This window comes from Triturus cristatus, chromosome 7, assembly GCF_964204655.1.
Source record: "Triturus cristatus chromosome 7, aTriCri1.1, whole genome shotgun sequence".
NCBI lineage: Eukaryota > Metazoa > Chordata > Amphibia > Caudata > Salamandridae > Triturus > Triturus cristatus.
Genome location: NC_140590.1, coordinates 189422042 through 189435384, shown reverse-complemented (window position 1 = coordinate 189435384; position 13343 = coordinate 189422042). Strand labels below are relative to the sequence as shown.

Sequence of the window (13343 nt, the reverse complement as noted above, 5' to 3'; positions counted from 1 at the left end):
TTTGGAGCGTTGGTGGTTGTGCAATGGCTCACGCGATCTCCTGGCTCACTGTGGGGCAGGGAGGATTGGGGCTAGGTAGATGGACAACAGTGAGTGCAATTCACTCGCTCCAATCTGATCAACAGTCAGAGTGAAATACCAACTTCTAATCACTGCTGAGAAATTGCCTCGCATAGCCGTGCTGCACATCTGAACCCTTGCTGCAACAGGAAGTGGTGAAGGCAAGCAGCCAAAATAGAGAGCCCACCAGGTAGCAGGGGCGCACCAGGACCCAAGAACAGGCAAAGTAGGCAGTCTGCAGCTTCACCGAGAAGCCCCCGCTGCAGTGCTTAATTTGTGCCGGTGCTTTCCGGTGCTAAGCACCGGCACTTATTTCTCAGGGCCGGGTCTACTACACGGGGTGGCTACCTCACTAATAGTAAATAAAAGAAAAAGCCAGTTGCTTTTATGAAAGGCTCCGTGGTGCTTAGTTTCAGGCAGCGCGTAACCTGAAACTTGTTGTTTAGCACTGTGAAAGTGTATGAAGCTGCGTATATGTGAGCTTGGCCTAGAGTGTACTCACCCTCGAAGCCCAAGGAAGTATTGTGCCATCAGGAAGGTGGCACGACTGGATCGCTCTTGGACCCCCGGTTCTGGGCCCTTCCGAGGCCGCTGCTGTGCTATGTTCTCCAGGACTCTAAGGCCCACATCAGGCCTTGGCTGCCCGAGCTCTGCTCCATTTTCTGGGGCCGCCATGGCAGCTGGGGTGGGGGGGGGGGGCGGCTCCCACCTGACACTCCCGGGCTACTTTCACTTTCAGTTCTGGGCGTGGCCTCCACTTTGAGGCACGGACTGCAAGCTGCAAAGCCATGCTGAGGGGCCCTGGCCCCGATCCCCAGGACCAGCCATTTCTTCCCAAAGAAGCTGAAACTCCACCGGAACTGAAGGCACAGGTGCTGTGGCCGATGTCCGAGGCCCGCAGGGGGCACTACATGATGACCCTAGTGCTGAGTGAGGTGCTACGGAGGCGGAAGGAACTGGAGGCGGTGGAAGCTGATCGTGAGATGAGGAGGTGAACAGAACTGCACTGACTGGGGGCCTGAGGAGAGGGAGGGGAACCCGAGACAACCAAGAGATTTATTTACGAGCATTAGTTATGTGGGAGTGGGCAGGGTTGTCATTTAGGGGCGGGAGGCAGTGGGGGTCACCTAGCTGCTAATGTGTGCTCACGCCAGAGCCACAAAAGTGCCAGAGAACGGAACCAAGTTGTGGAGAAATACACTGCTTACATTAAAAACTGTAGGATAAAATATCTGTAACATAAGGTTATTTTGTTCCAGAAATGTTTCAGGCAAACAACATTACAGATGTAAACTATTCCCACTAAAAACGTTGTCTACCGAAGAGAACAATTTTGCAAAGTGCAAAAGTTGTCCGATTTCCGGCAGCGGTCACATTGTCAAAATTGTCATAAATAAAGGCAGAGCTCGAAAAGATGCGCGCTCTGGGCAATGTAACAAAAGTTTAACCAGTGTTGGAATAGAAAAAACATTACTCCTTGAAGCCATTAATTGAGATGGTCAAGGTGTGGCAACGAAAACGAGGTAGCTTCAAAAAGCATCCGGACCGGTCAGTTCATACATTTATTTTATTTTAAAATCTTCTTCCACAAAGGAATTGGAAAGAACATAAAATGTGCCAGAGAATGTGAGCACCATTAGTTCTCTCACAGCAGCCCCCTTGCATAGATGGTCACAAGTCTTTTAGCTTTCGATTAGTCAAAGCTCCGCTGAGAGGAATTGATGCCAATAGGTCTTGCGTATGCGGGATATATTGGCTTTGTTAATTTTTTTTTTTTTAGTTGTGTGTTGCATTGTGGTGTGGTATGCAATGGCCTGTCATTCTATAGTGTTGTATGGTATGGCCTGTCATTCTATAGTATAGTATGTGAGCAGTGTGCCTGTATGAATGCAAGTTGACTCGTGCCTGTATGAGTGCAGGGCGAGTGATGCGCCTGTATAACTGCTGGTTGACTTGTGTGCCTGTATGAGTGCAGGGTGAGTGATGTGCCTGTATGACTGCAGGTTGACTCGTGTACCTGTATTAGTGCATGGTGAGTGGTGTGCCTGTATGAGTGCAGGTTGACTTGTGTGCCTGTGTGAGTTCAGGGTAGTGATGTGCTTGTATGACTGCAGGCTGAGTGGGGTGCCTGTATGAGTGTCGGGTGAGCGGTGTGCCTCTTTGAATGCCAGGTGAGCACTGGGCCTGTATGATTTCAGGGTGAGCGGTGTGCCTGTATAAGTGCAGGGTAAGTGGTTTGCTTGTATGAGTGCAGGGTGAGTGGTGTGTCTGTATGAGTGCAGGGTGAGTGGCATGCCTGTATAATTGCAGGGGGACTTTCGTGCTGTATGATTGCAGGGTGAGCACTGTGCCTGTAAGAGTGACTCTTGTGCCTATATGAGTGCAGGGTGAGTGATGTGCCTCTATGCAGGCTGATTGGTGTGTCTTTATGAGTGCAGGGTGAGCACTGTGCCTGTATGAGTGCAGGGTAAGCAATGTGCCTGTATGAGTGCATGGTGAGCTGTATGAGTGCAGGGTGATCACTGTGCCTGTGTGAGTGCAGGGTGATCACTGTGCGTGTATGAGTGCAGGGTGAGTGGTGTGCGTGTATGTGTGCAGGGTGAGAGGTGTGTGTATGCAGGATGAGAGGTGTACCTGTATGAGTGATGGGTGAGCACTGTGCCTGTATAAGTGCGGGCTGAGCGGTGTACCTGTTTGAGTGCAGGGGGTGCACTGTGCCTGTAAGAGTGCAAGGGGAGCACTGTGCCTGTAAGAGTGCAGGGGGTGCGGTGCAGCTTTTGACTGCAGGCTGAGCGGTGAGCCTGTATGAGTGCAGGGTGAGGAATGTGCATTCATGAATGCAGGGTGGGGACTGTCCCTTTGTGAGTGAAGGGTGAGCATTGTGACTGTATGACTGCAGGCTGAGCGATGTGCCTGTATGACTGCAGGCAGAGCGGTGCGCCTTCAAGACTGCAGGGTGAGCACTCAGCCTGTATGAGTGCAGGGTGAGCACAGGGCCTGTGTGAATACAGTGTGAGTGGTCCAAACTGAAGCCTGCATAGATGGGCATTTCTGACTCGTGCAGTATGTGCAGTTTACAGAACTCCATTATTTGCGCTGTAATGCCGAAGTCATTTGCACATCTGATAAGTGCCATTTTCAGATACCACAGCATTACATACTGTGCATATTAAGGTTCTGCATTGTGTACTCTAGACATATTTTTGACATTGCATTGTACATGAGCCTATTTTATATGCACATTTTGGAGACCTGATATATGCATATAATCAGAGGTTTTAGATGGCCATAGTGGGCATATTACAGTATTGAATGATGTGCATAAATCAGTTACAGGTCTTGCATGTATGTGCCAGAGAGGTGCATATTGTGCATCTAGCAGTGTCCAATATATTCTTCATGTGCCAGATGCCTTCATATTGGGCTTGATCCTCTGAACTCTATCATGTCATATATCTGTTGGCAACAAAATGTACACACATCAATGGTGAATGCGCCAAATTCTCAGAGCAAAAGAATTGAGAAGCGTGTAAGGTGTGGTACTATCTTTTACTACTAGACTGGTCCGGGGCAGTTTAGAGTGGTATCTGAAAATCAAGCCTGGGGAGACACAAAATACAACAGAAGTAGATAGTCATTTCAGCATAACCATAGAGTCAGGCAATCATGGTCAGAAAGGTTCATTATGTTTGGTTCAAAAAGTCATTACATGCAGTCTCTTTTGCGGTGTTGCCTTGATTTTATTAAGATAGATTTCCAAGGTGCTGGAAAACCAACACGTGTTTCAATTCAACCATCATGTTGCCAAGGTAGAAATTCTGAGTATTACATCTCGCTTTCAGTGCCAGTCGAGGATGTGGGTGGAGCCAATTGAATAAGTGGGTGAAGCCACTGAAGGAAGTGGGTGGAACCAGGGAAAGTGGGTGTGGCCTCCTACAAAAATGTGAGCACCTGGACTTAAAATTTTACAAATTAAGCACTGCCCCGCTGTCTTTATTTTCCCCCCATTAAGACTTTTTGGCAGTTTTACTCAACAGTTCCCGAACTACTTCTCACCAGGTTGCAGTAACTCAAACTACAAAATGATCCTGTTTATTCGTAGCTCCGTTTGTTTTGCATCTGCTTTACTTACTTTGCACAGCCTCGACTTCTTTGAGTTCCTTTTTTTGGCTGCTCAGAATACATTGTGGCAGCCTGGGTTTGTGTGCCTCCTATGTGGTGGGCGATGGCTAAGGTAGTCTTTTATTACGTGAATACGTGTTACTATGTTGCTGTGGTGTTCAGTGTTTTTACCTAATTGTGTTGCTTTCTTTTGAACGTGCTCTCCCGTTGTTGTTGAGGCAATGGGACAGTTCAGGTCAGTGTTTAAAGACCATTTTCGAGAGGTTGTTCAGCGGAGTGGTTATTTTGCACTGCCTCCCTCTTTCCCACAGGTTTGGGGGTAAGTCTAACCTCGCAGTTGGGTTTTGTGATGGTCGCATTACTTTGTTTTGGAAGAGGGAGTATTGATTTTAAGAACGGTCGCTAATGAGAGCAGATGCCTTCTCGCTAGCGTGTCCCGGTGTACCTACATCTGCCCCCATCCTTGTTGAAAGATGCCCCGTCATTCCACCCTTTGCGATGGGAGTAGTTCAGCAGGAAGAGAGGAGAGTACGACACCGAGGAGCCTGAGCCAGGGGGATGAGGTGGGGGCTCCAGAGCCAGTGGCAGCTCCTTCATGGGGGCGTCAAAGATCTCTCTGTGGGACAACCACTGTAGGTGGTTCAGGCTCGCTTGCTACGCTCGCCGCAGTGAAGTACAACAATTGTTTTACGCCACCACTTTCAAATGTCACCAGCCGCCACTGGAAGTGGACTAGGGTCAAGGAAACACTCAGTTACTGAGTGGGTGATAAATGTCTGGTTTGGCCTCTTCCACACCCAACTATGGAATATAAACTCATCAGGATAATTATATAGCTGGGCTCCGAACAACAAGGAAAATTAAAGGTGTCTACCAAGTCTATCAAAGTTTAAACGACGTTCCAAATGTTACGAATGAAACAGTCCACGGATATAAACTGAATTAAGTAGCCACAGTAAAGCATTGGACCGGCACCTATCGTTTTACATTAGCTGAGTTTTAAGATTCTCTTCAACTGTCACATCATGACTGAGCTGGAAAATTTTGTTATTCCAAACTCCAATTTTAATCAGTATATCTGTAATATCCTTTAATTACTTTATTCTACTAAATTCACATATTTGTTTAATGCTGCATATATTGCAGACACATTGCTATTGTTTGAATGTGCACCATGGTGATAGAACCTGGTGTAGTGATGCCTCTGCTGCTTGCTGTAAGTTGCACCTGACATCTTCTGCTGGATGGATGGGATAACTTTGCTGGAATAAACTTAACAACTACATTTCACTTTATGGAGTTTCCTCTTCTTCATTGAATCTTGAATTTTACATATTCCAAAACGACAGTCAGTGAACTTCCACCTCCCAAGAGAGAAAACTGTGGGAACTATGGCTCTCTGCATGTATCGTGAACGCTTTCTGGTAGGAGTACCATCTGCTCGATGTAATGCTGAAATTTTAAAAAACTGTCATCAATCTGTGAGTGTGAAAGAGGAGCTGTGTATCAAGTGTGCGCCTACAACCTTGTAACTGGAATTTGTTTGTAACACTTTATCGCATTCCCAATCTTTTGTACCACATTCATCCACATGGTGGACCAGGGCAAGAAAAAAGCCGACGGATTTGGTGTCAGAAGAGCTACCCTGTGGCATCGGAGGGGAGCCCTTAAAAGGATGACTCCCAATGCCATTTCTAACAACATCTGCATCATGCAATTGTTTTCCCAAGAGCAGAGACGCAAATTACAACACTATAAGAAAACCACATTCCCTGCTCTCTAAATCAGATTAGGTGAAGAGAATATATATGCTCACTATGTCTACTTGATCACTGATTATGGTGGGGTGTTGGTGTTTGCTGCCACTGAGACCTTTTGTTGGAAAAATGTAAATCATCTTGACCCTAAATTGGGAAGGAATAGTGTAGGCAATGAAATGGTGTCCCTTTTGAAAAGTTGCATTTCCAAGATATATTGAAGAACACTTGGTACCCTAGTACAATGTCACCTGACATCACAGCTTTAGGTCCGACCGCCATATTAGGATGATGGTGTCGGAATGAAACCTGCAGGGGGATTTTGGAATGAAGACATTGGAAAACCAAGCACACTCGGTCAGTTTGTAGATGGACAAATGTACCAGCAGTTGCCGAGCGGGAGCAATTCTTGTATTGAGTCTTAGGAGGGTGCCTTTATTACAGCCCCAACACTCCAAGTAACAAATCTAGAACATGCACACAAGTTAATTATTGTGTCAGGGCTGTAACAATAATGTATCCCTTGATATGTTAAGTACTTTTCATAACTCACTATTTATGTCCTCCTCCTTAAACTCTCCCACATGAGTAAACATTATCTATTCGTGTTTCAGTGCTCAATTCAATAATCTGCTAACATTGCAAATACAGTTCACTTATTGAACCACGAACCATCTAAATGGTAACTTGATTAATGGAGATTTGTTTTTTCAGGCTTCTTGGTAATCTAAGACTAAAATGAGATATATGCATTCCCTAAAGACACAAAAGCACAATTCAAACTTTTAGCTGTGCCAGTAATGGTACTTATATTTGTTCACATCTTCCTGAATAATCAGGAAAGACAGTCAGGCAAAGCCATATCACCATCCAGTAGGCTCATTAAATTTGCAATTCATTTTGACTCTTTAAAATTAGACAAAAGAAGAACTGTCTCAGATATGTGTGATGCGGACATTTCAGGGCCACCTCACTCAGTCATTCTTCGAGGTTGGATAGGATATGTTTTGGAACATTCATTCTGGGTGCCATTGGAATAGGTTATAGCATGAGGACTATTATTTCATGATAGTGACTATGCTTTCTTTGTTTTTTTTACAGGGGGACAGTGGTGGCCCCTTTGTGTGTGAAGACAGCATTTCCAAAACAACTCGCTGGCGGTTATGTGGGATTGTGAGCTGGGGTAGTGGCTGCGCTCTTGCCAAAAAACCAGGGGTATATACCAAAGTGAATGAATACCAGCTCTGGATCTACCAAACCATGAAGGTTGGTCATTCAAGAGCACCACATTCCTGTAGAATGATATTCATCTGTGTAGCCAGTGGAAGTGTTTTGTGTAACAGAGCACAGAAAGAAACATGCAAGTAAAAAATCACACCTATAAAAGGAGGTGTCAGTTGCAAATCAGTAAAGTTACACCCACTTCTTCTTCAGTAATACTGCAGCCCAACGAGGTTCATATCTACATCAGCCGAGCCTTGGAGTATGTCGCACATTTTACATTGCCAGTAAAGGGTACTGCTAAGGAATCACATAGAAATCAATGCAGGAAGGGTATAACACTACCAGACCAAATCACACCACCTTAGCAAATCAATAACAAATAGTAATAATGTTTGACGTTGTATAGACCATTATACATCAAATTGCAAAACGATGTATAAAAATATTAAAAGATTAATAAACAAATTCAAAAATAGTCTGTGAAATCTAATACTGTGAACATCCAGATAAAACACATTTTACAAATATAAACAGTTAATAAAAGATAAGAACTAAAACAACATAAAATTGATGTACAATTGTATGACTGTATACATTGCATACACCTAAACAAATCATATTCTAAAACAAAGAAATAAAATTAAACAAAATGTAGTTATTATTTACCACATTAAACTGGGATCATTTATGAAATATATATACAATCCATTTTAATATTGTAAACATAACATAGACAACTATGTAGATGATTACAAATATGCAAATAGTTAATGAATTGTAAAGACATATGACCCATCTCACATCTAATACTTCTATGCACACTAAAAGAGACGTCATAACACGTTTCATGTTCCAAACTCAGATATGGAGAAGTAGTTGAGGGAGGGTTACACACACACACACACACACATGGAGGAGTAGCTAAGGAGGATTTTTGAGGGGAAAATGTTTTCACCATTGGGAAAAAGAATACCACTGCACTTCATACTTTCCCGGTGTGGAATTGTGCTGTGTGTGGATTTCTGCTGTATGGCAATACTTACACCTGAAAAAGTCACATGCCTTTTGAAATCAGTTTAGTGCACAGCTTCCATGGAACATCTCTTTAAAGAGATATACCTTGTTAAAAGCTAAAAGTACATTCAAATGCAGGTATAAATCTCTTCATCAACCTTTTTTTATTTTTCATGAATTTTACCTTTTGTTTTTGGTCTAACTTGTCTTCTACTTTCACTATCAACATTGGAATCTGCTTTCTTCTTTCCTCTTGATAATATTTCATACTATTTCTTCTATTTTCCTCTCTTGTCTCTGCTTGTCTTCATTCTTTCCTCTATAGCATAATTGTAATGTATTACTTTCCATTCCCTTTATTGCATTTTTTTGTTTTCTATCTTTTGACTTTTACTTCTGCTGTCTGTCTCTCTCATAGTTTTGCATTGTCTGTCTTTATCTCTCCAATCTCCAGTCTGCTCTTTGTTTCCATGATCCGCTTCCATTCCCCATACTCTTTGTCTTCTGTTTTTCACACTTAACTTATTGCATGTCTTTATTTGCTGTTTGTCTCTTCAGATTCACTCTCAGGTCAATGGGATTATCAGCATGAACTGATGATGAATATGATCCATGGAAGAAGACCTCTTCATTCCCTCCCGCTGGGGATTCTGACAGTTTCAAAACCACCAGCACCAAAGTCAGCAGTGCCTACAGCTATCCCAAGCACTGCCAACTCAGATCTTGTGTGGGGTCAAAAGGGGTTGTTCACACGGTATGCTTGATCTTATGAGGGATTCTGTATGCAAGATTAACCATATTATCATTTACACTGACCTTTAATGGTTCCTGCATACAACGTGGACAGACAGGAATGCCTTATCATCCTCAAAGGAACAACTCTAAAGGCTGCCCTTTTTTTCTTCTTGAACCAAACTGTCTTCATACAGGGTGAATAACGTATGCAATTGTCTAATCACATGTACAAGAGAATACATCACAGCTTAAAACACAAGTATGTAATGAAGTGTGCCAACATAATAACATAATCCATCGATAAAAAGAAAAAGTAACCTGAATGCTTAACTAACCATTTTGATATCAGTTTAGACTGTGATGATAGAATACTCCTTGTAGTACTTTTAAAAGGAGAGCAAAGAAAAGTGGAACTTGATAATTGATGCCATTTTTAATAATCTATGAGCATGGTAGATAATTATTACTCAGCAGACAGTGGAGAAGCAAAGGTGGGCATGACAGGGTTCACAATTTTGGGTAGACATAAAAATGGCCGACCAGTATGCGCACTGTAAAACGGGGGAATGATATGTTGTACCTTATTCTTGCACAACCATTGCTGGACAAGGAATGGTCTTGTCTTATTAGCTCACTGTCATCAGTAATGCATTTAATTGTTGTCTAAAGGCTCACTAGCCTGAGGACAAGCGCTCTCCCAAAACCTCTAGCTTTATTCTACTTATATCTGCCTATGATGCTGACTGTATTTAACAAATATAAACAAAGATGAAAGCATATTATGGGATTAACAGAAAATCCTATCCATCTTTGATATGTTTCAGTTAGTAAACCGACCCCCTGTATCAGTGAAGTCAACAGAAAAGTTTTATTTTTCTTGAATTGGCTGCTCGCAATGCGATCAATGTTGAGCCTATTTCGTGAGAATGAACCTACCATGGAAGATAGTATCCTAAAATATGCAGCATTGGCTCATTTATTCCTACATTATTCAGCAGCGACTGGCAGGTAATGAGGGTGGAGGAGTTGGGGAAGAGGGGTGGCTGGACAAAATAAAAAATTCTAAATTTACCACTTACCTCTTCCATCGGCCACGTCTCTTCTCTTTTTCTCCAGTGAGTCACCGAACCAGGAAGCACCCAGGCTCCCCATAGCCAATCACAATGCTACAAAGCAGAATTGTGATTGGTCTGAGAGCTGTGGATCAATGTTCAGATATGGATTTTGGACCTGGGCATCTTCCCCACCAGGCTGTGTAATGCAGCCTGGTGGGGAACATGCAAAGTGTGCATGACTGTTTGATTGGCCCTAGATGGTCGGCCAAGAAGTCATGTCCACTCCTCCCCTGTGCCTTTAGCCTCACCCTGCACTAACTCCGCCCTGAACCTGCAAAAAATAAAATGAATTTTATTTTTCTTGCTCAAAGAGCAGTGGGGCGATGCTCCTTGACCTTAGCTGAGGAGAAGCCCCTGAAATTTTTTTCAAGCATAGGACTTGAGGATTGCTTCATCTCTTGCAAATTGGACATCACTGTTGTGGGAGCAATATACTCATAAATGTATATTTATGTTGAATGTAGAAGCTTATACATAAAGGTGAAATATTCAATCTGAAGAATATAGGAGTTATTAAGAAAGGCAAAAAGTTGTCAAATTGTATGCTTGTTTTTCCAGATATTTGTGTTGCACCTAAGTGATCATGAAGGAACTGTAGTCTATCGGTTAAGTAGCAGATTCTGAAACCAGATGATGTTGCTGCTAAACCAGGCTTCTTCACTTATTGAAAAGGCTGAGCTGGAAGAATGAACAAATATGTTCATGACTGAGGTTAAGCCCCCACAACATCCTGATTTCCATAATCAATCAATCAATCAGGGAATTTCGAAGCACGCTACTCAACTGTTAGGGTCTCAAGGCGCTGGGGGGTAAAGCAGCTCCAATCAGTCAAAGAGCCAGGTCTTGAGGGTCTTCCTGAAGATGTGAAGAGTGGGGGTGTGTCAGATGTTGCTCAAGAGCTCGTTCCCGGTCTTGGCCGTGATGTAGGAGAAGGTTCTTCCATACGTTCTTGCTCTGCAGATGCGCAGGGGTTCAGCAAGGGCGAGGTCTCCGGAACGGTGGTTTCTCTTGGGTATGTGGAAGGAGATTCTTTCATTGAGATATTAGGTTCCTGTGTCCCCTATTTCTCCTCCTTGTAATGTAGGCCAAAATTGAATTTTTCAACTTTGATAGCATTTATGGGTGGAGCAGTACAAATAGTGAGACATTTAAAAAGTAAAGAATATAATATTTATACCAATTTAGTTAAAAAAAAATGTTATGCGACAGAGACGAATGTAGTTTCTGACTGCCTGATGTCAGAACATGCTTTAACAAGAACAGTTTATAAGGAGGTGTTTAAATAAGGTCTCTTCAAATAGCCAGGTCTAAAACATGTTGAAGACAAAGTAAAACAATTAGTCTTTAGAGGGATAATTTTAATTTAGGTAACCCTATTTCATAGCCTTGAGTATAAAACAAAGGCTATCACATCCTTCCAGTACAAAGTACTATGCTTAGACATTCTTTAAAGCTTTTCTAGTTTGTTTGGTGTACCCTCAAAGGTGTATATGTTTGGTGAAAAGAAAATGTTTTTCGAACCTTTTACTTGCCTCGAGGAGGGGTACATTTTTGACACACAGCTCTGTCTACCCTTCTTAGTAGTCGGACTTTGTTTCCATGAAGGGTTGCATGGCAATTTCCATGTACCACCCATGGGATGCCCACTTCACGCAAACCACAAAACACTAGTGTGTATTACTTTGAGGCTACTTTCAAGCACGAATGAAGATTTGCCCTGGAAAGTTCATCTCATTTTAAGGTCCTGAACCAATTTGCATCACTTTCGGTGACACTACACTCCTGTAAAGACTTGGTAATTCTGACCTCTTGTTTCTTCGCTTGCTTTTGGATAAGACATTAGAGAAACTCACAAGGGGAAGGCAGACCAGAAGCAGGGTTTGATCCATTATAGCCGGTTTGATGCAAGCAAGCACAAATGAGTCCTCAGCTTATTGAATTTGAAATAGATCTTTCTAAGCAGATCCCAAATACGCAAATTTTTGTTTGGTGTTCTCAGCTTCATCAAGCGCATGCTAATATATTAAAAGCTCACTTAAAAATTGCTGTGGTTGTCCGCACTGTGGATGTATTCAGTGAACTGGTTGGACATTTTGTAGAATTGGTCACTGCAAAAAAAAATAAGATTCCAAAATATAATGTTAAAAATGAAATAGAATGTTCATGATTTTTAATACAAATACCCTTATATTGTATGAGAATTTAAGGATATATAGACATTCATTTCAAAGAAGTTGCCTTTAAATATAGGTGATTATTGACCCAGTTGTGTATCTATGCACTGGCAATAGCTAAAATATTGACAATAAAAAGGCACAGGTGGAAAAAGCATTCCTATTTCTATCATAGTGTCATACTGGAGCAGGCATCCCTCATACTTCACACGAGTGTACCCTTTATACGCCGACCTAGAGTAAGCCTCGCTCCTGTGTTCATGAGGGAAAGTTTTACCATTTGAACAGAAGTAGGTGAGAGCTGAGACAGGATGTATTGGTTGTGTTTCTAAATGGATTAATGTTTAGGTTTTCACCACACTGCTTGAACATAATTCTGTGAATTAGCTTGATCTTTTTCTGCCTCAGTTCCCATATCTATCTGTAGCATTAACGTCATAAATGTACTCAAACATGGCTCTCGCTAGAAAAATGTCAGCTGTGAAAAAACAAAATAATCCATTATGCCTCTCTCTTTGATCTGGTGCCAGGAGTAATGTATGTGAACATGAGTATATGATGATCCAAAATATTAGTGTATGCGATGAATCTCTATCACCTGGAGAATATTCATGCTTTAACACGTTATTCTTTAAATATATGAATTATCAATTATAATTTTCTTTCTTTCATTTGAAATATTTTGTGACATTTTTAAATAGTGCAATCGTTATGATGAACATTTCATTCATAGTAACCATCTTACATTACTAATTGATTGGAATAAATTGCACTTTTTTAATTTTGCCCACCTAATGGATTGGCCATTTATCAGGTAAGAAGTACTGTGCCCGTTAATTACTGATAATGCAGGATGTACTAGATGCAAGGTCAGAATGAGGATAACCACGGCCACCTATTTCTGTACATTTTGCCTCATCCCAATCACTTTTCCCTAGTGAAAAATGTTCAGGGAAAGTATCTTTGGTAGTTTGTGGTAATCTTGTAATTTTATTTTAGCAATTCTAAACACAGTCTCTTTGTCCTTGAGTGAGACTGTTTAGTTTTTTACTGTTTTGCAGCCACTCTACAAATCTTATGGATTGTGTCCCTACAAACTGTGAAGTGTTCATCAAAATGTGGAAAAATTGTCTTTAATTGTA

At 42.1% G+C, this 13343-nt stretch overlaps 1 protein-coding gene across 4 annotated transcripts in view; it reads left to right on the top strand.

Annotated features, from left to right (window-relative positions):
• The window catches only part of HPN (hepsin), a 445048-nt gene extending 434746 nt beyond the window's left edge, over positions 1 to 10302 (top strand). For all 4 annotated transcript variants that reach the window (XM_085616009.1, XM_085616008.1, XM_085616006.1 and 1 more), the window contains 2 exons: positions 7041 to 7205; positions 8736 to 10302. In XM_085616009.1, the coding sequence (XP_085472135.1) occupies positions 7041 to 7205; positions 8736 to 8774 (204 nt within the window). In that variant the 3' untranslated portion in view covers positions 8775 to 10302. The remainder of the gene's footprint in view (positions 1 to 7040; positions 7206 to 8735) is intronic.
• Positions 10303 to 13343: the final 3041 nt, after the last annotated feature.